This window comes from Typopeltis vanoorti, chromosome 12 (genome assembly GCF_054136105.1).
Source record: "Typopeltis vanoorti isolate ZY-2024b chromosome 12, IOZ_Tvanoo_1.0, whole genome shotgun sequence".
NCBI lineage: Eukaryota > Metazoa > Arthropoda > Arachnida > Uropygi > Thelyphonidae > Typopeltis > Typopeltis vanoorti.
In genome coordinates, this window is record NC_143560.1 from 61251600 (window position 1) to 61277804 (window position 26205).

Below are 26205 nucleotides of genomic sequence, written 5' to 3' on the forward strand. Positions count from 1 at the left end.
AATGACCACGGCAAAGAAACGTTGCTACCAAGATTCATATGTGCAATATGGTTTTACTTTTGTGCTTGACAAAGAAAGTACTTCATTTGCTCAAAGATATTCAGCAATGGCAGTATGAAGTCATCAAAATTGAGAGCATCTTCAGAATGTTCATCCCGAACATTCTAACGAGTCAGAGTCCTCATGTAGAATAAAATGAGCACAATTTGGTAAGAATATCACACTTCATGACCATGGATTTATTACCCCGAAGAAGCCAGCACTGGAGGCTAGTTATCAGGTCGCATTGAGGGTCGCCAAAGAAAAGAAACCACATACAATTGCTGAGACATTAGTGAAGCCGTGTGCTATGGACATGGTTGAGTTTACGTGTGGTAAAGAAGCAAAAGAGAAAATACCATTATCAAATAATGCAATTTGTGATCGGATTCGAGAAATGTCAGAAGACATACAGGTAGTGGACGAAATCAAGTAAAGTCCTGCAAGAATTAGTTTACAGTTGGAGGAATCAACTGATGTGTCTAACTGCACACAGCTTCTTGTTTTTACTAGATATATACATCAGAATGAAATAAAAGAGGAATTTCTTTTTTGTAAACCCTTGAAAGAAACAACAAAGGCAATGGACATTATGAATATGGTGAATGTTGTTTTGATTCAAATGGCCTTTCATGGGAATTAGTATCACTGGAGATACTGTCCTCCCAACGCACTACTCTTGTGAAATTACGAAAAGAAAAAAGTATCGTTATCACTAGAGCTGATAAGGGCAATGCCACGGAATACAATTGAAAAATGGAGATTATCCTCCGAGATCGCTCTACCTACCCTGGCCCCCGGAAATCACGAAAAAACTCACACCTTTCTGTCCCCCCCCCTCCCCCATAGAAAATTTAACTTTAAATTACACAGACATATTGGTAAGCTTTGACACATCCTCATTATTTACCAATATTCGAATTACCTTTCCTTAATTGAAACCTTAACACTCTTAAAAAAAAAACGTTTTTCCTTCTGACATCTTAGATCTCTTTTCCTCTGCCATCTATTCTGGTTATTTTTCTTGGAAGAACAAAATCTATAAGCAGATAGAAGGAACCGCCATGGGTTCCCTCCCCCTCTCACCCCCCTTGCCAATTTTTATATGGAAGATTTTGAAAAACGAGCCATAGACTCAGCCCATCTCAAACCTTCCATTTGGCTAAGATATGTAGATGATGTGTTCTCTATTTGGTCTCATGGCCCAGACACATTAGACGCCTTCCTCAGTCACCTCAACAGCCTACATCTAAGAATTCAGTTCACGATGGCAAAGGAAAAGAACAATTGCTTACCCTTCCTAGACACCTTAGTTACACGCCTTCCCAACGGTACACTTTCCTTCATGGTATATAGAAAACCCACACATACAGGCAGATACATCCACAAACGCTCCCACCACCACCCTGCTCAACAATATGACATTATTAAAATTCTTACCAAGACAGCCCACAATCTTTGTTCCAGTGGAATCGCCCTTACAACTGAGCTTGACCACATACACAACACTTTCCTCTCCAATGGCTACAGCGATAACAGCATTAAAAAAATAATCAGGTCCTCCCCCATTCCCCAGTCTTCTCTTCAAAAAGAGTTTAGAAATGCCATCACCATACCCTACATCCGTGGCAAATCTGAAAAAATAGCCAAGATTTTAAAAAAGTACAACCTACACACAGCATTTAAGCCCCACTGCAAACTTGCTACCCTTATCTGCTCTACAAAAGATCAGCTCCCTCCTCTCTCAGTGCCTGGAGTCTATAAAGTATCCTGTTCCTGTAAACTGGCATACTTTGGACAGACAGGCAGATCAGCTACTATCTGCCTGGAGGAACATAAGTCATACATCTGCAAGCACGAATAGTCAGTCAGGCCTGGCTGACCATGTCTTGGATACAACCCACAGGATCTCATGGAAAAAAAACCACCATGCTCCACCACAGCAAATTCAAAAGAGAAAGACTATTAAGCATAAAAAACTTAATTGTTTAATACTGACCATATACAAATATTTTAACATTCTTCGCCTACCAGTTTCGCTAGCAAACCGTCTAGCTTTTTCAAGGCGTTGATGGTAAAGTATAAAAAATACTAGTAAATGCATATTAAAAGGAACATTAAAAACGTTGTTCCTTTCGATTTGCATTTACTAGTATTTTTTATACTTTACCATCAACGCCTTGAAAAAGCTAGATGGTTTGCTAGCGAAACTGGTTGGCAAAGAATGTTAAAATATTTGTATATGGTCAGTATTAAACAATAAGTTTTTTATGCTTAACTTTCAAACAACCAAAAAATATGTTTAATTTGAGAAAGACTATTCTTAGAATCAGCAGCAGCTCTCAGGAATCAACCAAATCTTAACAAATATGGTTGCATTAAGCTTCCTAAAATTTCAGAAATGCTTATCACCAGAGGTCCCACTTTACATTCCAGGCTACCTACAACCACCCTTAGAGGGCGCTCCACTTAGATAGGACTTTAGTGTCACCCACATGGTTGGGCTGAGTATTGTTTGTCATTTGTTTTTATGTTACATTATTTTTTTTGTAATTCATTGTTGAGTCTGTAGGTTTTCTCTTCTACTTCATTATAAGAATTATGGAAACAACTACTGTGTTAGAGTAAAACTTCAGTTTAATATAAACCAAAATAATCACTTGACATTTTGATTTGTGATGTGATTTGATAAGGTCAAATCACATCATCTGGAGTATACACATATATACAAAGAGACAAGCTGCACTACAATCTATATGGTATGCTAAAGTTACCTTAATTTGGTCAACCGTTAAAACTATTGGCCTGACCTCTGGTGAAAAAAAACAACTTATCACATCAATGCTAGGTAGAGTCCTGTTATTATTATCTATTTGGATAAAAAAATAAATTAATATACAGAGCAACATGTTTACACAAAGTTACTCATATAAGTATACATATAAATTAAAACAGAACATTGGTGGCCAATAAAAGCTGAAATAATTGTTCAGTCCTAAAGTCAGGGTTTGTTGGAAAACTTGAACTAAGTGAGCTAAGTGTGTGCCATCCAAATCCTTAGGATTTTTATGCCCCCATTACTGTATGAATTTTGATATGAAACAAAAAACTTGTTTTTTTGTTTCATACCAAGTTTTTGTATGATGTAAAGAACATGTACTTTTCTCATCAATTTGGTGTAGAGTAGTGGTTCCCAACCTGTGTTCTGCGGAGCTCTTAGGGATCTGCGGCCACTCCAGGAAAATAAAATAAATAAAAATTTAATGAAATTAAAGAATGAGAAACAAAAAGTAAAATCAATCACTTCAGAGTGAATTTTCATAGCGATAACATTGCGATTTCTTAGCAATTCTTACACGAGTTTTTTTGTGCATTTGACCTCTTTGCGAGTGTTTAGTTGTGTAGTTAGTAAGTGTTCATTAATGAAGTGTTGTGTTTTGTTCTACTCGTACGTTCGAACCCGAACTACTGTGATACATTTCCGATAGAAAAAGATTACTTTATTGATTGATTCAGGTGCTTTTATTAGTTTTCAAGTAGGTAAGTATTTGTATTTGCACTGAATGTGTTCAACGTGAACAAAAAGCCACCCAGCTTAAACTCAGTGGAATACGAGGTCCTCACAGATTTGACATCTCACAGTGAACTAAAAATCGCGTTTCAAAACCAAAGTCTACCGGAGTTGTGGCTGCATTTGCAAGATGAATTCAAAATCTTGTCTGAGAAAGCAAAATTAGTATTTCTGCCTTTCTCAACTACATATCTCTGTGAAGCAGGATTTTCCACCTATACAGGTACCAAAACAAAATACAGAAGCCGCTTAAATGCAGAACCAGACATTCGCCTGCAATTATCATCAATTGAACCTAAAATAAGAAAACTGTGCAAAAAAATACAACCGCAGGTGTCTCATTAAACGTTTATATGTTATTTTAAGTTATGTCTTAATTTAGGCCTACTGTTGAACTACAGTGCACTCTAATTGAAGTGTAGTGTAAGTCTTCTATAACGAATAATAAAAATTTCGAATAACAAGTAATGAACGAATATGTATTTGAATTGAATTGGATGTAATGATTAAATTGAAGGAACTGAGTTTATTGTACTGATCTAAGGGGCTCCGCCATAGAAATTGATTCTAAAATGGGTTCCGCGAGTCAAAAAGGTTGGAAACCGCTGGTGTAGATTGTTAAGAGCATGATCTGGGAGGTTTGATTCACAAAAATTGGTAAATTTAATGTGTCGATATATATATATATATATATATATATATATATATTTTTTTTTTTTTTTTTTTTTTACAGATAGGGATTGTACATCCATTTTCATCAATACAAGGTAAGGTACAGGTGCAACAGATATGACAAACTCCAGGGTGAGTCAATGGGGGGAGGGGGGAGGATCCTTAAAGGAGTTGAATGTGTTTTTCTTAATTTTATAGGTGGTTTAAAAGTGGAATTAAAATTATAATGGTGTAGCATTCTATTTATTTTTTCTGATAACTCTTTTTAATGTATGGGACAGCAATGGTTTTACTGTACTCTATATTATATGTATTTTTTGATGAAGTTTTATGAAGAACTTTACTGATAGTATTTTTGCTATAACCATTATTTATAAATGTATTGTGTATATATATGTATACTTCAGATGATGACCTTCATTGTGAAGGTTGAAACATTAAGTGATTATTTTGGTTTATATTACTCTAGAACAGTAGTTCTTTCCATTATTTTTATAATGAATTCTAATCACCATGTTTTCCTTCATGGTTACATGAAGGAACTATTTAACATAGAATTTTCACCCTGGCATCAAGTGCATTTTCAGTATGACTTTCAAATTAAACAAGTAGAAGAAAAAGTCATACTGAAAATGCACTTGATGCCAGGGTGAAATTTCTATGTTAAATAGTTTCACATAAGTAATAAACCTATAGTTAGCTATTATTTATTTAGTTATAGCTTATGCTTCCATTCATCATGTAATTATTATTATTATTATACAACATTACCAAGGACTCATTGCAGGAGAGAAATCCATTCTATGCACTCCACCCTCTACACACTACACCACAATCCATCAATTACACATAGTGCCATCTACTACCACCACTAATTGTAGTGGTAAATGTGTACAAAGGCCAATTTTGCCTGTATGCAGAATGCAAAACTTAAGTTTCCAGGAAGAGGAATAAAAAACAAACAAAAAAAAAACTGCTACCTCTGCATGAGATCAATTAACTTCAACTGAAAAGCACATATAAAAATTCCTCCATCATGATAACACTTAAACTCGGGTTCTTTTCTAATTGAAGGACACAAGGTCCTGTCATTCTTGCAAATGTACTATGGAGGCCATATAAAGTCTATACCATTTCTATAGTGCAAATATTTTACATAAAGTCTATTTTCAAAACATGCAACATTAACTGAAATGATTAAAAGGAACCAAGTATATTAAAATACAGTGGTACCTCAACTTATGAACTTAATTCGTTCCTGACCATGGTTCTTACCTCGAAACCCAATTTTCCATTATATCTTATGAGAAATCAATTAACCCATTCCTAGATTCAAAAATTTTTAAAAAAAAACTATTCTCAACTAAATGAAGAAAATGCAAAGAAATGAAGGAGTGAGAAGGAGCATTTTTAACTATAAATATGCATTTTTTAAAATAAAATTACATATTAATTTTTATTTATGAAATCTTTGGTTTTACATGATTAGTATGAAAATCATTTTCTATTAAAGTGTAAAAAAAATCAATTTTCTTGTGGCTGGTTTTGTGGTTCAGGAGTTTTCGATTTGTTGTCATTAGTTGTTTCTTTTTGTCTCTTAGTTGAGGGAGGTTTAAAAAACCTATCCAACATTGACTGAATCTGTCATTTCCTTAACACCATTATAAAGTGATTAATGACATTGTCATTGAAGATATTGGTGGCTCTAGAAACAACACCTTGATCTGGATGCCACTTGTTAACCAATTCTTGCAATTTGCCCCAGTGCTGCAAGATTTTTTTTTTACGTCACGTGTTGGAATTACTCCCTTTTTGCTGCAGTCTTCTTTGTCCTCTGAAGACATTTGCTTTTCCTTCTCATCCCTTTCTTTTTCCTGCTTTCTTCTTAACTCCTGTAGCTTTTCAGTGGTCAGCTCAACATTGTGCTCCTCTTCACCAACTTTCAAATGCATGGTCTTGCCCAGGGAGATAACTGTATCTACAATGTCAATTTTGCTTTCAGGTCCTTCCAATGCAGTTCCTTGGACACAGTCAGGCCATAACTTCTTCCAGGCTGATTTTAATATTCTCACAGAAACATCTTCCCATGCCTGACTAATAAGACAAAAACAATGAAGAATATTGAAGTGATTCTTCCAGAATTCCCTGAGGGTTAATTCTGATAACTTCGAAACATCTTTGGAAAAGAGCTTTGGTATAAAGCTTTTCGAAGTTGGAAATAACATATTGATCCATTGGTTGTAGGAGTGGTGTGGTATTAGGAGGCAAGAACTTAATTTTGATGAAATTAAACTCTTCATCTAAATCTTCTTCCAACTGTGGTGGATGTGCTGGAGCATTGTCCATTATAAGAAGAACTTTCTCAGGTAGACCCCTTTTCTTGTAGATACTGTTTCACTATGGGAGCAAACACCTCTGTCATCCACTCACAGAAGAATTGCCTTTGTTGTTACCTCTCCACATAACACTGAGTTTGTGCCTGTTTAACTTTCTGCTTTTTAAAGACTGTAGGATTTTCAGAGTGGTAAACCAACAGAGGTTTTATCTTCATTGACACAAAAAAGCAAAGTTAGTCTGTCTTTCATTGGCTTGTGCCCTGGCAATGCCATTTCCTCCTTAGTGATGAAAGTTCTCTTAGGCATTTTGTTCCAGAAAAGCCCAGTTTCATTGCAGTTTAAAACTGCAATGAAACTGGGCTTTCATTGCAGTTTTAAATTTAAATATTGCGGTTCTGGTCTGTAACCTTCTGACTCCATCAGTTTCTGAAAGTCCTTCACGAAGCTTTCAGTGGCTTTGTCAGCACTAGCACCTTCTCCATGTGTAACAACACTATGGATACCAGTTCTATTCTTGAATTTCTGAAACCATCTTTTGCTAGCTTTAAACTCTTTGCAGATGTCTTTGCTACTACTAGTGGATGGTAAGTTCTGTGAAAGATCTTTGTAAATAGTTTGAGCTTGTAAACAGATCATGTTTTGAGATACACATCTCCTTTCATATAATAAATTTAGTTTAATCCTTTATCCAAGTGTGAGCAAACAAAGTTTGCGCCTGAAAGTATCTTCAGGACTGGGTTAAGGTGGTACAACACCAGGGCAACTCGTTGCAAAGGTGGAGCAAGCTACCAACACTCCTATCTCAGTATCTCCTATAATGCAAAACACATCTCCTTGCAGATATGTCTAATGTTATGCATTAAGGGAAGGGCCACTACCCAGACTAGTTTCGACCTTTATTGAGGTCTCTTCAGTGGGAGCCAGGCCCAAGTGGAGATATTAGGCAGAAGCATTAGCAGGTCATCTCTACCTATAGGAATTGCCAATTGGTGTGCCACCCTTTTTTAATAATTGACTCTGGATTTAGAGAAAGATGTTGAAGGTTTATTTTTCACTTGGTTAGAGTATAATAAATTTAGTTTAATCCTTTATCCAAGTGTGAGCAAACAAAGTTTGTGCCTGAAAGTATCTTCAGGACTGGGTTAAGGTGGTACAACACCAGGGCAACTCGTCACTGAAGAGACCTCAATAAAGGTCAAAACTAGTCTGGGTAGTGTCCTTTCCCTTAATGCATAACATTAGACATATCCGCAAGGAGATGTGTTTTGCATTATAGGAGATACTGAGATAGGAGTGTTGGTATCTTGCTCCACCTTTGCAACGAGTTGCCCTGGTGTTGTACCACCTTAACCCAGTCCCGAAGATACTTTCAGGCGCAAACTTTGTTTGCTCACACTTGGATAAAGGATTAAACTAAATTTATTATACTCTAACCAAGTGAAAAACAAACCTTCAACATCTCCTTTCAGTTGCATTTCATTAATCCAGACGAGTAGTAAAGTTTCCATTTCTTCCATAACTTTATTTCTTCGAGATGACACAATAGATACTCCTTTGGCCACATCTAGTTCCATATAAAAATCTGCTTTCTTGAATTGTAGCTATGGTGGATTTGGAAAAGTCATACTGCTTACACAGATCTCTTTGCCTGACTCTTGTCTCATATTTTTCCACAATCTCTTTCTTAATTTCTATTGAAATTTTCTTCTTCTTTCTTAGTTTTTTTTTTTTTTTGGCCCCATGTTGAAAATAATATGCTGATCAGTGAAATGACACTTATCTAGTAGATTATTCAGAAAACAAACGTGAAGCTACAATAAAACATGTCACTTATAAAAAGAAATATATACAGTACACATAATAAATAAAAACCTAAAAAAATCTTCATGAAGTGTATTGTTTGTTTACACAAATACAGAAATAGATACACAAAAAAGCAAATATACATGCAGTGTTCGTTGTATTTCAGATAAATACGAAGTAGTAACAACAGTCATTACACTAGAGATGGTTCAGCATGCGCTCAGCTAAACGTACATGCATATATGCTGGTGCTGTACTCTGCATTAAGCCTGTTTCTAGTACTAGGGGAAAAAGTTAAAAAAAGTATAATGTAAAACAGGCTTTACTTCATTTGAAAAGAAAAGCATCACGGTTCGTATCTCGAGTCTAGGTTCGTATCTAGAGGTCAAAATGGGATATGAAAAAAGTTCGTATGTTGAGCACGTAAGTCGAGGTACCACTGTAATTAGATTTCAAATAATGTAGAATGGTCCAAGAAATCCTGACCTATTAAAGAAACATTTTGGATTTTCACCCAAGTTAAGACCTTCTTGTGTTGCTCGTGTACACTTCTTTCACAGTGGATATGATGGATAATTGTTTTATGTATGTGTCCAAAAATGTTAAAGATTTATGGTGTGTTGGAATAAAAGATAAAAAGGAACATATTATAGTATGTGAGAAGTACAATGAAAGATTAGGACATTCCAAAAATGAGAACGGTGTTATCAGGAATAATCAGAAAATTAATGGAAATGCTTGCGACGATAATAACAGAAGTGATGTGGAAGAGCTTAAGCAAGAGTTAATGAAAAAATGAAGAGTCAGATTAAATGTATGGAGGAAAAATTGAACGTTTAAAGAAGAGAATACATGATGACAAGGAGGTTAATAAGAAGAAGCAAGTATTTAAACATGATAGAATTGCTTTATATGGTGACTCAATCATTAAAGGTGTGGCAAAAAATAAGATGTATAAGCCATGTTTTACAGGTGGTAAAATAACATGAATATCAGATGCTGAAACAAATATCAGAGGCAATGATCAGGAGAATTAAAGGTGAAAGAATCAATGTTACTTAGATTCGATGTTAATAAGGCTGTGGGAATGGATGATATGGATGATATATCATCATGTATTTTTAAAGAATGTGCAAAAACATTAGCCATGCCTTGACCTGGTTATTTAATGAAAGTCTTGCAGTTGGAAAGATTCCTAAGGAGTGGGAAGAAAAAAAAAAAAAAGCAAAATAATCCCTCTCCACAAGCATGGTTGGAACAGAAATTTCCAATTTAGACTGGTCTGATCAAAATGTTGGAAAAATTGACATATTAATGTATAAGCTGCAGAAGATGGAATTATATAGCAGATTGGTAAGCTGGATTGAAGATTGGTTCTCTGAAAGATACCAAGTTATGTATAATGGAACAGTGTCTCAGAAAAAGAAGGTGACCAGTGGCATGCCTCAAGGTTCTTGGACTCCTACTGTTTAACTTATTTGCTAATTATATTTTACATGGATTGACTGGGTTTGCCAATGATGCAAAGTTAGGTAGAATTATCACTAGTAGTGCTGATATTAATTCTCTACAAGAAGATTTCAATAGACTTTTAGCTTGAATAAATGAGTAGGGTTGCAGTTTTAATATTAATAAATGCAAGGTTAAGGATACATACTGTATTGGTAAAGTTGTAATTCAGGAAGTGGATAAGATTCTGGATCTTGGAGTGATGGTACATGGTGGACTGATGTTCTAAGAGCACACTGCAAATGTTGAAAACACTGCACATCGTATTGCTGCTATGATAAAAAGTGCATTGATATGTTGGGATAAGGTGGAGATGGTGCCTCTATATAAGGCATTGGTCATGCCACATATGGACTGTTGTGCTCAGATTTCGTCTTCTAGTTTTCATTGTGATGTGAAAACACTAGAGAGGGTCCAAAGATGAATGATCAAAGTGATATCAAGACTTTGGAGTGTTGGCTGTGAAGAGTGTGTGAGAAAATGTGGATTATAGAGGTTGGTGGATAGGAAGAAAAGAGGAGATATGCAAGAGACCTTTAAGTGTTAGTTAATGAATTCTATCAGATTAATACAGAAAGAATTGTAAAAAAAGTGGATGATGAGGTGGGAACAACTAGAGGCCCTGCCTGAAAGTTGTATAAAGATGCAAAAAAGGGATGTGAGGAGTAAATTTTTCACGTGGAGAGTTGTTAGTGAGTGGAATGCATTGCCAGAGTGCATTGTGAATGCAGGTAGTACAAATAACTTCTAAGCTCATTATGATAGACATATTGCTGGAAAAAGTGACAGATTAATGTATAAGCTGCAGAAGATGGAATTATATAGCAGATTGGTAAGCTGGATTGAAGATTGGCTTTCTGAAAGATACCAAGTTATGTATAGTTAAGAAAATGAAGGTGGCGCTAGTGTCCTTGGTGAATGTGGCGGTTGTGTTTAGTTAGTCTAGAAAACGTGTTTTTAAATTTAAATATAGTGTGGCTTTTTGTCTCAAATTGTGCTGCAGTTGTGCATCGGTTAGATATAAGTGTCCTTCAGTGGAGTTATTGTTTGGAACTGTGTTGTACAGCGGCACGGAGGACTTCTACTTCTACACGAAAGGCTGGCTCAGCGTTAGATTTTTCGCAATGGATGCATTGTGGAAACTGCTGCATGTATGCGCCAAAGAATGTGAAGGATCTGTGGTCGGTCTGGCTAAATGAGAAGAACGAAAATGTCGACATATGTGAGAAGTGTTGGGATAGGCTGGAGCATTTAGGAATGGAAGCTGACATTGGGACCGTAGTGGAAGAACTTCGGCGGGAGTTCATGAAAATGAAAAATGACCTTCATCTTCTGCATGAGGAATTGGAAGTGCTCGGTAAGGAGATACTGGAAGTTAAAACTGAGTTTAATGTGTTAAACAGAGAAATTAGGACTATAGAGATTAAGCTGAAGTAACTAGAACAGGATTACATATGGATGAGTCTTTGGTGAATGATGAAGTAATAAATAGTATGGGAGTGATTGGGAGTCAACAAAATAAAACCACAAGTGGCCTAGAAGAAACGAGATGTCATGAGAGTGTGTGTGTGTGTGGGGGGGGTAAGTAATAGAGCGTTGAGTAATGAAACTGGGAGAGTCATGCTGAATAGCATAGAAAATGAGTCCATGAGTGATGCTTGTGTGGACTTGAATGAAGTTAAGAGTGGTAAGATATATGGTGATTCTATGATTAAGGGTATGGAGAGTGGTATGCATGAGGAGTACTTGGCTGGTGGGACAATAGAAAGAGTGGTTTTAGCAATAAAGAGAGGGCATGAAGCAGATAAGATGATAGTTATGGTGGGTACAAATGACCTGAGTGGTGGTATAAATCGGGTAGGAAAAGATTGAAAAGATTTAGGAACATTGTTAGATATTGTGAAGAGAAAAGTGTCAATGGGAGGATAGTATGTGTGCTACCTCGTTTTGACAATTACGAGTTAAGTAGACGAGTGATGATAATGATGATATGATTGCAAGAATGTGCAAAAAAAGAGGTCTGGAATTTGTTGATGTCTGGTGTGTGTTTGAAGGAAAAAGACAGTTGTATGCTAGAGATAGACTGCATCTGAACATGGAAGGCCATAAGCGATTGAAGAAGTTACTGTTTTCTGAACAAGTTGAAGTAATTGGGTAGAGAAACTAATATTGAAAAGGTTGAGTGTAAGAGAGAGAAACTTTAGCACCGATTGTATATTTATTGATCATTATACGCAAAATAAATTGCAGAAGAGAGGGGATAAAAATCGGCACGGGACTACTGAAATTAGTGACGTATATATCAGTTCTAAAGCCGGTACAAGATCTAGAGGGAATCTGCAATTTTTGTATACCAATGCAAGTAGCATTCAAAATAAGAGAGAAGAATTTTTGGCATTAGTCAGTGCAATCTCACCAAAAGTTGTAGGCATTAGTGAAACTTGGCTGTCAGCAGAAGATGTGGTCACTGGAATTGAATGTGAAGGGTACAGTATTTTCAGGGAGGATAGAGAAGATAGAACAGGGGGAGGAGTACTGTTGATGATAGCTGATGAGTTGCAGCCAAAGAAAGTAGTATATCAAGATGATAGACATGTGAATGAGAGTTCATTTGAGGCGGTCTGGTGCGAAATAGTGACCAATGCAACCAAATATACAGTTGGATGCTGCTATAGATCAGGGAGATATTGAATTCATGCATCAGCAAATTAGTGCAATGAGTGCAGGCTTAGTGATTATTATGGGGAATTTTAATTACGGTGATATCAATTGGAAGGAGGAAATATCACGTAGCAAAAAGGAAATGGAGTTCATACATCTTCTATGAGATAATTACTTGAAACAGCACATAACTGAAGGGACACGTGGTGTGAGAGTGTTAGACCTGGTTATCGGTTCAGAGGTTATATGCATAAGTAAGGTGTCTTCGTTACCTCCAATTGGTGAAAGCAATCATGTGGTGTTGACTCAGGAGGTTGCAAAATCTGTGGATTTTTTAAAGAAGGGGTATATACGGAACTACAGGTTAGGCAATTATAACAAGCTTTGGAGTGAGCTTATAGCCATCCCATGGTAGAACATATTGCAGGGGAAAGATGTTAGCAGTGTAATACATGGGATAAAATCAGCAGGTATCTGAGGAAAGCAATATCAGATTGTGTCCCCATGGTCAGGAAGTCAAACAAGGCAGGCGTTAGATGGATGAGCAGTAGTATCAAGCTTGATCTGCAAAAAAAGAAAACGTTATGGAGAATTTACAAGGAGAAAGGCGATCAGTACACCCACACCCATTGAGCAGTAGAAGGCTCAAGCTAGGAAGGTTACCAGCATAGTAAGAAAAGCTAAATCAGATTATGAGAAGACCTTAGCCAAAGAGATCAAGGGTAATCCCAAAGAGTTCTTCCGCTATGTAGCAAGTAAAAGGAAGAATGACTTCAGAAGGATAACTTTAGTGGGTGCTGATGGTATTGAGGTGACAAAATTGGATGTAATAGTCGAGTTACTGAGTGTTCACTTTTCAAAAGTCTATCACCCAAGTGAGGATATCTCTGTACCTGTAGCAAATAACTAATGTGAGAATTGAAGCTAAAGAATCAGAAGTATTTAATACATTGCAAAATTTAAATGCAAACACTGCTGTAGGCTTAGATGGAATATCAGCTCGGGTGTTGCATGAATGTGCAAATGAATTGTCAACCCCTCTTACTTGGATATTTAATTTAAGTTTGAACTCTGGTATGGTCCCTAGGGAGTGGAAGTTAGGCAAAGTGATTCCTTTGCATAAAGGTGGCACTAAAACTGCAGTAGTTAATTACAGACCAATCACCGTCTCGGGAGTAGTGGTAAAAGTATCGAAAAAGTTGGTTAAAGACAAAATTCAAGAATGGGTGAATCAGGATATGATACTTTATAGGGGCCAACATGGTTTTCTTAAAGGTGAATCCTGCCTTAGCAATTTATTAACTTTTTATAATAGAATGACATCTGAGTTGGACAAAAGAAATGGCTACACAGTGGTACTTCTGGATTTTGCTAAGGCTTTTGACAGGATACCCCATGGAACACTGTTATGCAAATTGGAGCAGATGGGAATGGATACTAAATTGGTGATATGGATAGGAGAATGGCTCAGGGAGAGATACCGTAAGGTGGTGTATGGAGGAGCCGAGTCCAGAATGAGGCAGGTGACCAGTGGTATGCCTCAGGGCTCTGTGCTTGGGCCATTGTTGTTTAATTTGTATATAAATGATATAGGAAATGACTTACTGGGAGATATTCAGTTGTTTGCTGATGATGCAAAGTTGGGTAGCGCAATAAAAAATCAAGCTGATGTTGAAGGTTTGCAGGATGATTTAAATAAGATGGTAGAATGGGCAAAAGATAATGGATGTCAGTTCAATGTGGAAAAGTTTAAAGTCATGCATTTTGGGATTAAAAGATTACCAGCTGTGTACTACATTGATGGAACAGTACTCCAAGAGATTGATGAAGCTAGGGACTTAGGGGTGTTGGTAGATAGGGAGATGAAGTTCAGAGGACACATTGCTAAGGTTACGAAGATTGCACATAGGATTACTTGGTTGTTGAGGAACACACTGACATCCAGAGATAAAGAGGTTATTATTTCCCTTTATAAAGCGTTGATACTTCCACATTTGGATTACTGTGCTCAGGTCTGGTCACCTGGATTCCTTGGAGATGAGGAGGCTGTGGAGAGGGTTCAGAGAAGAGTGACCAAGTTGGTGAGTGATATAAAAAATGCTCCCTACATTGATAGATTGAGAGCTTGTGGATTGCAGAGATTGGCTGATAGGCGAAGAAGAGGGGATATGATAGAAACATTCAAATTACTAAAAGGTTTTTATAGGATTGATGCAGGGGAAATGTTTCAGCTGTTTGATAGTGATGGAAGAACAAGAGGTCATCCCTGGAAATTAAAGAAGAGTGTGGTTAACAAGGTTTTTTGCCTGGAGGGTGGTGAACGAGTGGAATTCATTGCCTGACTTAGTTGTGAGCTCTTCGTCTGTAAATTAATTGAAGAAGAGATATGACAGATATTGTTTTGCTTGTTTGGGTCTCCCGCGATGAGTCTACTGACTCCATGGAGATACCCGTAATAATAATAATAATAATAATAATAATGGAACAGTGTCTCAGAAAAAGAAGGTGATCAGTGGCATGCCTCAACGTTCTTGGACTCCTGCTGTTTAACTTATTTGTTAATTATATTTCACGTGGGTTGACTGGGGATTCCTAGTTGCTGGTTGAGTGGGCCTCCCACGATGAGTCTGTTGACTCCATGGAGGTTATCCAAATAATAATAAAATGGAATAGTAATTTAATCATCACAAGAACAGATAATGGGAAGGTGAAGTTGTTTAGGATAAGATAGCATACTACAGGAACTAATGCTCAGGGACCACTCCACTACTTACCTATGATCCTACTTAAAATCAGCCACAATACACAGAACAAATTCCTAGCTGAAGTCACCTGCAGTGAAGCAAAATCCACAAAGAAACTGAAGACTTACTACAGGCAACTACCCAGATTATTTGGGCCTCCACAAGATTCACAAGAATTTAGGCATTTCATTAAGATTTGAAGTAGACTGAAATAGGTCTAACATAGCTATAAGCTTGCTAAACAACTATCTATATTACTACCCACCTTTAATAGGCAAACCTTTTTGTTTATCAAATTACAATGCAGAAGGGGATTCAATCATTCGATGCTGTTGGCACACTCTCCCTCGATGAGCCTTTAGCCTCCCTGAAGATGTCACATAATAATAATAATTTCACTAAATTTCTGATAACTTCATCTTCTATCATCTTCATAACGATTAATCTTGGCCACTTTCTTTAGTCAACAATATACCAATGGTAAACACATAAATTGCTTAGGCAAGATCTTAAACTAATACTATTAAACAATTTGAATCTATAATTCATTCTGGGTATTTTAGTTGTCAGAATAAACCTTGCCTGAGAATCAAAGGGAGGGCAATGGAAAATTCTCTTTCTTCCCCGTTCCTCTTAACTGGCCCACTATTTCATGGAGAATTTAGAACCACATCTTCTCCACATCATTCATTGTAAGCCTTCAATGTGATAGAGATATGCTGGACATTTTTACAGTGTGGTACAGTTCCATAACTGATCACCAAGAATTTATCACCAAAATCAATGTTATTCACCCATAGGTGTAGTTCAGGTTTTGAAAATAATCATTATATCTTATTATGGACCTCTACATTCTTCATTTTCATAATGGACATTCTTACCATATGTTAGGTGAAAATTTTATAAATAAAATTTGGACTTTATCTAGGCATTTAACACCTTCGCTGCCAACTACGAGTATACTCGTATGTCAATTTACCGACCTCCTATGCCAAACATGAGTTAACCCTTAGTATAATTACCTTAATTTGCACCTTTGGATTCTGAATAAAGCGGAGAGCACGTTTGGGGACTTGGTAGAAGGGAAATAATTTCAACTATACTACATATATGTGCCTAAAAAGGCACATATATATAGTATATTATATATGTGCCTCAGAAGCCAACTACGAATATACTCTTATGTCGATTACCAACCTCCTATGCCAAGCGTGAGTTAATCCATAGTATAACATGTAATTTGTAAATCAATTTAAAACTAATAAAATCAATAAAAATAAAAACCAATCAATAAAATAAAAACACAATTTACTCAAAGAATGATACATTTTAAAACAATTTTCCACACACAATGGAAAACAGGAAAATAATAATGTGTTTTGTGTCGTCGTTTGTTTCGTGTACACACATGGCATGGCTTTGTCGGGCAATTCTTTTTTTCTGTTGGTGGTAAAATTTCCAAATAATGAAAATCCCGATTCCTCCTGATATTCTCTGATACTGTAAACTCATACATTCCAACAAAAACTGAGATAAATTGATCTCTAGATTTTAATGCAGTCATTGCATTTCCAGTAATCATGTTATAAAATTTATGCGCATTTTGAATGTATACCTCAAAAATGCGTATTGCCAATTTCTTCCATCTAATTGTCTTTCATAAGGTGGAATAGTAAGAAAGCAGGCACTGATCAGAAAGATCAGTGCCTGACATACCCAAATTATAATCCCTAACAATATTTGGTTTTAATTGATATTTACCATTCTGATTTTGCGCTTCAACCATTTCAAATTTGTGCATATTTGAAATGGAAAGAACTTCCCTCTTATCCTTCCATTTGCTGACTACAACAGGACCTCTTCTTTGCCAGACAAATTCCCCTTTCTTTAGTTTCTTCCGAATAACATCTGGTGGATTGTTTTTCCTATTATTTCTCTGCATTCCACACATACGTTTTTCTGCCGGTAAGTGATTCCGTCAGAGCTACAGAATTATAAAAATTGTCCATATGCAATACATAACCCCTGTCTAAATATTCTTCCATCAAGTGGAATACAATATTATATGCGTGATCCATTTTCGCTAAAGAGGATTCAGATTTTCCTGTATAAATTTTTATTTTTATCACCAATCCATTCTAATCGCATAGTTCATAGAATTTCATGCCATATTTATGTTTTTTGTTTTTTATGTATTGCTGAAACACCAGTCTACCACGCCACAACACCATGGACTCATCAATACATAAGTTTCTGTCTGGTGTGTAGCTATTTTGCATTATACTATTAAAATGATCTAGGACTGATCTTAATTTGTGCAATTTATCATTAGCTGCTTGGAAATTATCTGCGAAATGCAAATGACGCAATAAAATTTGAAATCGATTTTGGCTCATTTTAGAGCGCCAAAATGGCAAATTGTCAAGTTGATTTGTACTCCAATAATGCTCAATAGACGGTAAATTACAAGGACCCATATGAAGTAAAAGTCCAAGAAATAATTTCATTTCAGGTATGTCTGTTGCTTTCCAGTTTGAAATTCTTTGACTTTTTTTGATTTGCGCTCAGCTTTGCTCAATATTTTGTAAAGCATATAAATTGATTTGTTCTACTAAAATTGTGAGAAAATCTTCAGAAAAGAAAAGTTCACCTAACCTTTTGATACTGAAATTTCCAGTGTCAATTTTCAAAAGTTTTTTCTTCGTCTTCAAAAGTTTCTTCATCATCTGAGTCACCGCTAGAGTCGTCTGTAGGATCATCTTCAGAATCGGAACCAAATATTTCATAAATTTCATCATCGCTCATATTAGCATAAGCTTCTACTTCTATATCAGTAAGTTTTCTTTTACTGGCTATGGTGAAATTGAAGATTCTTAGAGACTAGAAACTAAAACTAGAGTAGATGCAATAAACACCGTCGTCAGCGTATGTATACGAGATTACTCGTAGTTGGCCTATGAAACAAAATTCTGTCTGATAAGCCAGCTACGAGATTACTCGTAGTTGGCCTATGAAACAAAATTCTGTCTGATAAGCCAGCTACGAGATTACTCGTAGTTGGCCTATGAAACAAAATTCTGTCTGATAAGCCAGCTACGAGATTACTCGTAGTAACCTTGAAGATAGGGGTGATATGAGATTACTCGTAGTTGGCATATGAAACAAAATTCTGTCTGATAAGCCGGCTACAAGATTACTCGTAGTGACTTTGAAGATGCGAAAGCGCTTGGCGTACGGGAACAAACTATGCCTGAGGAGCGTGACAGCGAACATGTTAACAGAATTTTAAATTAAGTAATTATACAAACGAAGCTGAAAATACATGTGTTGAGACTTGAGTGCTGTGAGGACATCATGTTGGAGGTTTAATGGAATGTTATCAGCACTGGGAAAGGAGTAAAACCAATTCTAATACTTCCAATATTTCATCTCAGTCACTGAGACATCTTCAGGGATTACAAATTACTTTTCTAACAACAAAATCAAATACAATACTAAGTGAAACACGTGGGTGATTCTAAAGTCCTATATTCTCTGTTCTACATACCACTAGAACACGATCCATAAAAACTCAAGTTAAAAGGTATCCTTCTGGCTGCCAGACATTACAAAAAAACTCAAACCTTTCAGTTTTTATCTACCCACGCCCCCAGGATATACAGTTTACGAAAAAACCACAAACTTAATTCCTCCCTAAGACCTATAGTAGATGCCACTGATGCACCTTGCTACAAACTTTCAAAGCAGCTCTCTGACCCCCACCTCACTGGTCTTACCACATCCTACGTAAAAAAACTCTACCCACATTAAAAAATACAGACATATTGGTGAGCTTTGACATCACCTCATGGTTTACCAATATTCCCCTAAATGACACCTTAATACTCTTAAAAAATGTTTTTCCTTCTGATATCTTAGAGCTCTTTTCCTTTGCCATCAATTCTGGTTATTTTTTTTTCAGAAGAACAAAATCTACAAACAGATAGAGGGAATCAATATGGTCCCCCCCCCCCCCCCAAATCACCAATTATTACATGGAAAATTTTGAAAAACGAGCCACAGACTCATCCCCCCTCTCAAACCTTCTATCTGACTAAGATATATAGATGATGTGTTCTCTATTTGGCCTCATGGCCCAGACACATTAGCCTTCTTCCTCAGTCACCTCAATAGCCTACATCCAAGAATCCAGTTTATAATGGAAAAGGAAAATAACAATAGTTTACCCTTCCTAGACACTTTAGTAACACACCTTCCTGATGGGAACCTTTCCTTCTCTGTATATAGAAAATCTACTCACACAGGCGGATACATTCACTAACTTTCCCACCACCCTTCTCAACAATATGGAATTATTAAAACTCTAACCAACAGAGCCCACAAGCTTTGTTCCAGTGGAACCTCCCTTTCAACCAAACTCAACCACATACACAACCCTTTCCTTTCCAATGGCCACAGCAATTACAGAATTAAAAAAATAATCAGTTCCTCCCCCATTAACAGGCCATCTCTTCAGAAATGCCATCACTATATCTTACATCTGTGGCACATCAGAAAAAATAGCCAGGTCCTTAAAAAAATCCAACCTCCACACAGCCTTTAAGCTCCACCATAAACTTACTATCCTTATCCATTCCACCAAAGATCAGCTCCCTCCTCTCTCAGTGCCTGGAGTATATAGATATATCTGCAATCATGACTATGTTCAATCTGGCCTTGCAGACCATGTATTGGATACAACCCACAGGATCTCCTGGAAGAAAACCACCATGCTCCACCATGGTAAATTCAAAAAAGAAAGACTGTTTTTAGAATCTGCAGCGGCACTCAGAAATCAACCAAATTTAAATAAATACAGTTGCATAAAAATTCCCAAAATTTGGGAAACATTAATTATCAGAGATCCCACATTACATCCTAGGCCATCTACCAACGTCTATAGAGGACGCACCACCTAGATAGGACTTTAGAGTCACCCATGTTTTTCACTTAGTACTGTATTGTATTTGAGTGTGTTGTTACAAAAGTTATTTGTAATCCCTGAAAAAGTTTCAGTGACTAAGACGAAATATTGGAAGTATTAAAATTAGTTTTAATCGTTTCCCAGTGCTGATAATATTCCATTAAACCTCCAACATGAAGCTGAAATTAAGGGATCACAGTTTGGAAGTTGTCTAAGAGCATGATTAGTGAGGGTGTGTGGACTAGGTTCTTTATTTGCAGAGTGGTGAATGAGTGGAATGGATTGTCAGAGGTGATGAGTGCCCCAACAGTGAATAAATTTAAGGTGATGTACGATAGGTATTGTTTTAATGGATAGTGTGGGTCTCCCATGATGAGTCAAAAGACTCATCTGTATAAATAATAATAATAATTAAGGATCAGAAAGGGCAGGGGGAGGTCCTGTTAGCCAGTCAAAATGCAGCAAGAGAAGTATATATGTGTATAGAAATATTATACTTGTAGATACAAAACAACTTACCAAGCACATCTTCTTCATTAAATGTGATATTTACATAATGTGGAACTTTGTCTTGTGGTATAAATGTAACATCATATAATCCTCTGCTTTTCATTGAAACTTCAGCTCTAATAGATGACTTACGAGTTGTTACTACGAGTTCAAGGGTCCCTTCTCCAGCCTGAGAGGCATCAACTGAAATTATCCAACAAAAATGTTACTCTAAACAATAAAACACTACAGTTTGGCATTTTATTAAACAGATCAAAAAGGTATATGTGGATTAATCTACCCCCCCCCCCACCAAAATGAACATTTCTTTGGAGTACAGGCTAGCCTCAATTAATGCAATTAATATTAAATCATCCTGTGAGAACATCATGCAAAATGGAAACATGTTAATCAAATATAATAATCAATAGGAAAAGGATAAATGACTCATGATCTTCAGAAACGTCCATAAAGAATTTTAACAATGCCTTTTAAATAACCTTTTAACTGTATACTACGTAAAAGATAATGAAAATATGCTGTAATTATAGAATTAAATGTTTACTGCATAAAATACACAACAAAGAAACTATTTGTTGTGGAAATATTTGAACAGGGTTGGCTTTCCTTTTTTCATCATGCAATTTATGATAACTGACAACAAGCTTCTCTATGCCCAGGCAAAAAAACATGCTTTTTTTGAGTTAGCCTAATGGCTATCACACCAGAGACTCATACCATAGCCTCGCTATATCATAGATCTCTTACTATTTTCACATGACTTTAATATTTTTTAATAACTAAGTTTTTCATTATTCTTTTCGTTATTTTTTTGCATTGCAGTCACTTTGTTTTTCACTCTTTCTTTTATCCATAATTAGCAGGGGTAGAAAAGAATTTTTAAATGCAAGTCTGCCTGTAACTTTATTAGCAGGTGACAAACAAGTAACATGTCTACTTCTAATGGTTGATGGAACACACTGAAATAGGCAGAAGGCACAAATAGCTGGCTGCCTACTAGCCTGCTCATCTGGCACATGGTAATTTTAAGTGCATGATTCAAATCTTTTTTGACTATCACATAAAAAAACAAACAAACTATCATATTAAATGAAAATCTGCATCATGCAAAAGTGGTATAATTTTTTTAAATCGCAGTAATTTAAAAACATGTTAAAACTTGTGTTATGTGAGGCTTGTACATGCAATAATGGAAATGACTCACATATCAATTTATTAAAATTATATTTATACAAAAACATTTTAAAAAAATTAAAACAAAATTGTTTATCATATTGTTCACTTGAATACTTCTGCTATGTTATGTCAATCATCATCAAATTCCTCAAGGGGTGTACAAGATATGATAGTACTACATGAAAAATTTACATCATTACTAACTTCTTATCTACAATTTTCCTCCAAATCAATCTGTTACCTGTCAAAACTTCAACATTATCATATCTTATATTTCTATCTTCTAAGGCACTTTCTAAAATATCAATCCACCTATATCTTGGTCTTCCTCTGGGTCTTTTTCCTGCCAAAATGCCAATGAACACTTGTTTTTCTAATCTTTCCTCTCTATTCCCATTCTATTTAAGTGACATACCATCTGAGATTAGATCTACTAACATATTCCTGGACACTGACAATGTCAAGTTCTTTCCTAATACCCTCATTTTTCCTAATACCCTTATGATATTGCCATTCATGCAATTGTTTATACCCCTAATCTTTCTCAGGACTCTCATATCTGCAGTCTCTAGTCTTTGGTCAAGTTTTACTTCTAATCCAGCTCTCGGATCCGTAAGTTAAAACTGGTTTGAACACTGTCTTGTATATACAGCTAATTTACTGTTTTGACTAATTTCTCTCTTATTCCATATACATTTATTCAGTTGACTTCCTGCCATGCCAGTTTTGTTGATTCTTCTGTTTATGCCCCTAATCTTTCTCAGGACTCTCATATCTGCAGTCTCTAGTCTTTTACTTCTAACCCAGCTCTCAGATCCATAAGTTAAATCTGGTTTGAACACCATCTTGTATACAGCTAATTTAGTGTTTTGACTAATTTCTCTCTTATTCCATATAAATTTATTCAGTTGACTTCCTACCATACCAGTTTTGTTGATTCTTCTTCTTCTTCTGCAGCTTTTCCCACTTAAGTAGGGTCGCTGTTTGTAGTGAGTCTCCTCCACAACCTCCTGGCTGTAGCCACATCCAAGTTCTTCATCCTCAAGTCCTCCTCCACCATCTCTTCTTTGGCTGCCTGTGTTTCTTCCTCCCCTGCACATCCATCTGCATGACCTTTCTTCCCACATACTCTTCCTCCCTCCTCATCACATGACCAAACCATCTCAACCTTGCCTCCTGTATCTTTGCCCCTAAGTTCATAACTTTCACCATTTCCCTTACATAGTCATTTCTCAGGATCCTTTATGGTCACATCACACATCCACCTAAGCATTCTAATCTTTGCTACCTCCATCCTGTCGGTGTTATTTTTCCTCAGGGCCACAGTTTCCGTAGCATATGTCATAGCTGGTCACACTACTGTCTTGTAGATTTTGCCTTTTAGATTGATTGGCACCCTCTTATCGCATAGCACTCCAGCCATCTCTCTCTCTCCAGTTCCTCCATCCTGCTTGTATCCTGCATCCCACTTCCTTCTCAGCCTCACTATCCTCTTTCATTGTTGAACCTAAGAATTTAAAGTCACTGACCTTCCTCATAACATTTCCTTCCAGATCTGTCTCCTGGCTGCCATCCACTTTGCAACATATATAATCTGTCTTACTTCTGCTCAGTCTCATACCTCTCTCTCTTCCAGTACTTTCCTCCAACTTTCCAGTTTAGCTGCCACTTCTCTTGATTCTTTGCTCCTAAGTTCGTAACTTTCACCGTTCCTCTTACATAGTCATTTCTCAGACAATCCTTTCTGGTCACACTACACATCCACTTAAGCATCCCGTTACTCTTGTAGATGAGGACAAGAGTACTTTCCCTCCATTCCTTGGATATATTTTCCTGTTGACAAACTTTTATTAACAGGTCCCACAGCGGGTCAATTCCCTCTCTTCCCAGTGCCTTCCATGCCTCCACTGGGATCCTGTCAGGGCCGACCGATTTTCCATTCTTCATCCTCTTTATGGCCTCCTTCACTTCCACTCTACTAATGTTCTGCACCATCCCCTCATAAGGCTCTCCATCTTCTCTGTGAGTCCTTGCATTTTCTTCATTCAAAAGCCCTTCAAAGTATATTCTCCATCTGCTTCTTATATCCACATCCCTCCTTAATACCCTTAATCCAAAGTCTTTGATCTGCCTCACATGTAAGATGTCCTTTGATGCCTCATTTCTACATTTTGCCAATAAATAAATATTATTCTGTCCTTCCTTCGTTAATTTATCATAAAGATCTTGATAGCAGTTTTGTTGATTCTGTTGTTTATTTCCATATATAATTTACTATCTTCACTAATATCATGCTTAAGTAGCTGAAATGTTTTACTTGTTCTACAGGTCCTCCATTTTCTTTCTTAATATCCTCATTTTTGATATAAACATTGCCATTGATGCCATCTGTTCATGCCCCTAATCTTTCTCAGGACTCTCGTATCTGAGGTCTTTGGTAAATGTTTTACTTCTGAACCAGCTCTCAGATCCATAAGTTAAAATTGGTTTGAACACTGTCTTGTATACAGCTAATTTAGTGTTTTGACTAATTTCTCCTATCTTTCCTATTTTTAAATGATTCCTGTTACAAAATATATAGCAGAATTTTAAATAGCAAATTAATGAAATATTCCGCAAACTTTATTTTAGAAGTACAGAATGGATTTAGAAAACGACGATCATGTATAGACCCAGCCTTTTGCCTAAAATTAATAATAGAGAAAAGAAGAGAATACAATTTAGGAACACATATTGCATTTATTGACTTTAAAAAAAGCATTTGACAACATTAAAAGGAGCATTTTATTTAACATATTAAAAGAAAGACAAATACCAAATAATATCCTAAAAGTGATTATAAGTATGTATATGAAAATAATCAAATACAAATAAGATTAAATCATGAGCTAGCATATACGGGAGAGATAAACTAAGGGGTCCGACAGGGATGTCCCCTCTCAGCAACTCTTTTTAATATTTACCTAAATGAAATAACAATAATAAAATGGAATAAAAATTTCCATCAAGGTATTAAACTTTCTCCTACTGTGAACTTAAATACTCTCCTTTTTGCAGATGACCAAATAATAATTACAAATTCTGAAGATAACTTACAGAAAGCTATTTTAGATCTAAATGAGATAGCCAAAGATTATGGTATGATAATATCATACAAAAAAATCAAAAACTATGGCATTTAAAGGACAAGATCCAGTAAGAACTAAAATAGTAATAGATAACAAGTCTTAGAACAGGTGAATTAATTTAACTACCTAGGATGTATGATCACATATGAAAATGAAAAAGATAAACCTAAAAATTACAAAATATTTAAAAATAACAGGTGTAATTAACACTATATTTAAACTAAACATAGTTCAAAAACAAACCAGACTAAAAGTATACAATACATTACCCTACCAGTCTTATTGTATGGAAGTGAAATCAGGATAATAAAACAAAAAGACAAACAAAGATTAATAACAGCAGAAATGAAGTTTATGAGAAAAACTACAAAGTACACTCTATTCGATCACAAAAGAAACGAAGAAATTATGAAAGAATTAAACCAAGAATTAGTAATAGAAAAAATTAAAAAATATAAACATAAATGGATGGAACACATTCAAAGAATGAAAATAGAAAGATTACCAAAACAAGCCTTAAAGTACAAGCCATTAGTAAAAAGAAAACCAGGACATCCTCTTAAAAGATTCAACGATGACATCTAAGGCCGGAACAGGACACACTAGGCTAAATCCTTGATATGCATGATGATGACTAATTTCTCTCTTATTCCATATAAATTTATTCGGTTGACTTCCTACCATACCAGGTTTGTTGATTCTGTTGTCTATTTCCATAGTTAATTTGCCATCTTCACTAAAAATCGTGCCTAAGTAGCTGAAATGTTTCACTTGTTCTATAGGTCCCCCATTCACAATGCAGTTGATATTTTTAATACTTCTGCCTATTTTCATTGTCTTTTTCTTGTTATTGCTGACCTACATACCATATCTATTACAATAGTTATTCAATCTGGTCAGGGAATCTTGCAGACTTGTAGCAGATTTATTTAGAAGTATAACATCATCTGCATAAAGCAAAGAGCTGACATTAACATCTCCAATTTTGATATCATGTTTAATACCACTTTCCTTCATAATGTGATCCATATAGATAATGAATAACAGAGGGAATAATATACATCCTTGTCTGACACCAGATTTAATATTAAAC

General features: G+C 36.0%; 1 protein-coding gene across 1 annotated transcript in view; it reads right to left on the reverse strand.

Annotated features, from left to right (window-relative positions):
* jbug (filamin-type immunoglobulin domains fbug) overlaps positions 1-26205 on the reverse strand; it is an 879391-nt gene that overhangs the window by 234805 nt on the left and 618381 nt on the right. Inside the window, exon 34 of the mRNA XM_090401914.1 lies at positions 20814-20991. Coding sequence (XP_090258040.1) covers positions 20814-20991 — 178 coding nt within the window. The remainder of the gene's footprint in view (positions 1-20813; positions 20992-26205) is intronic.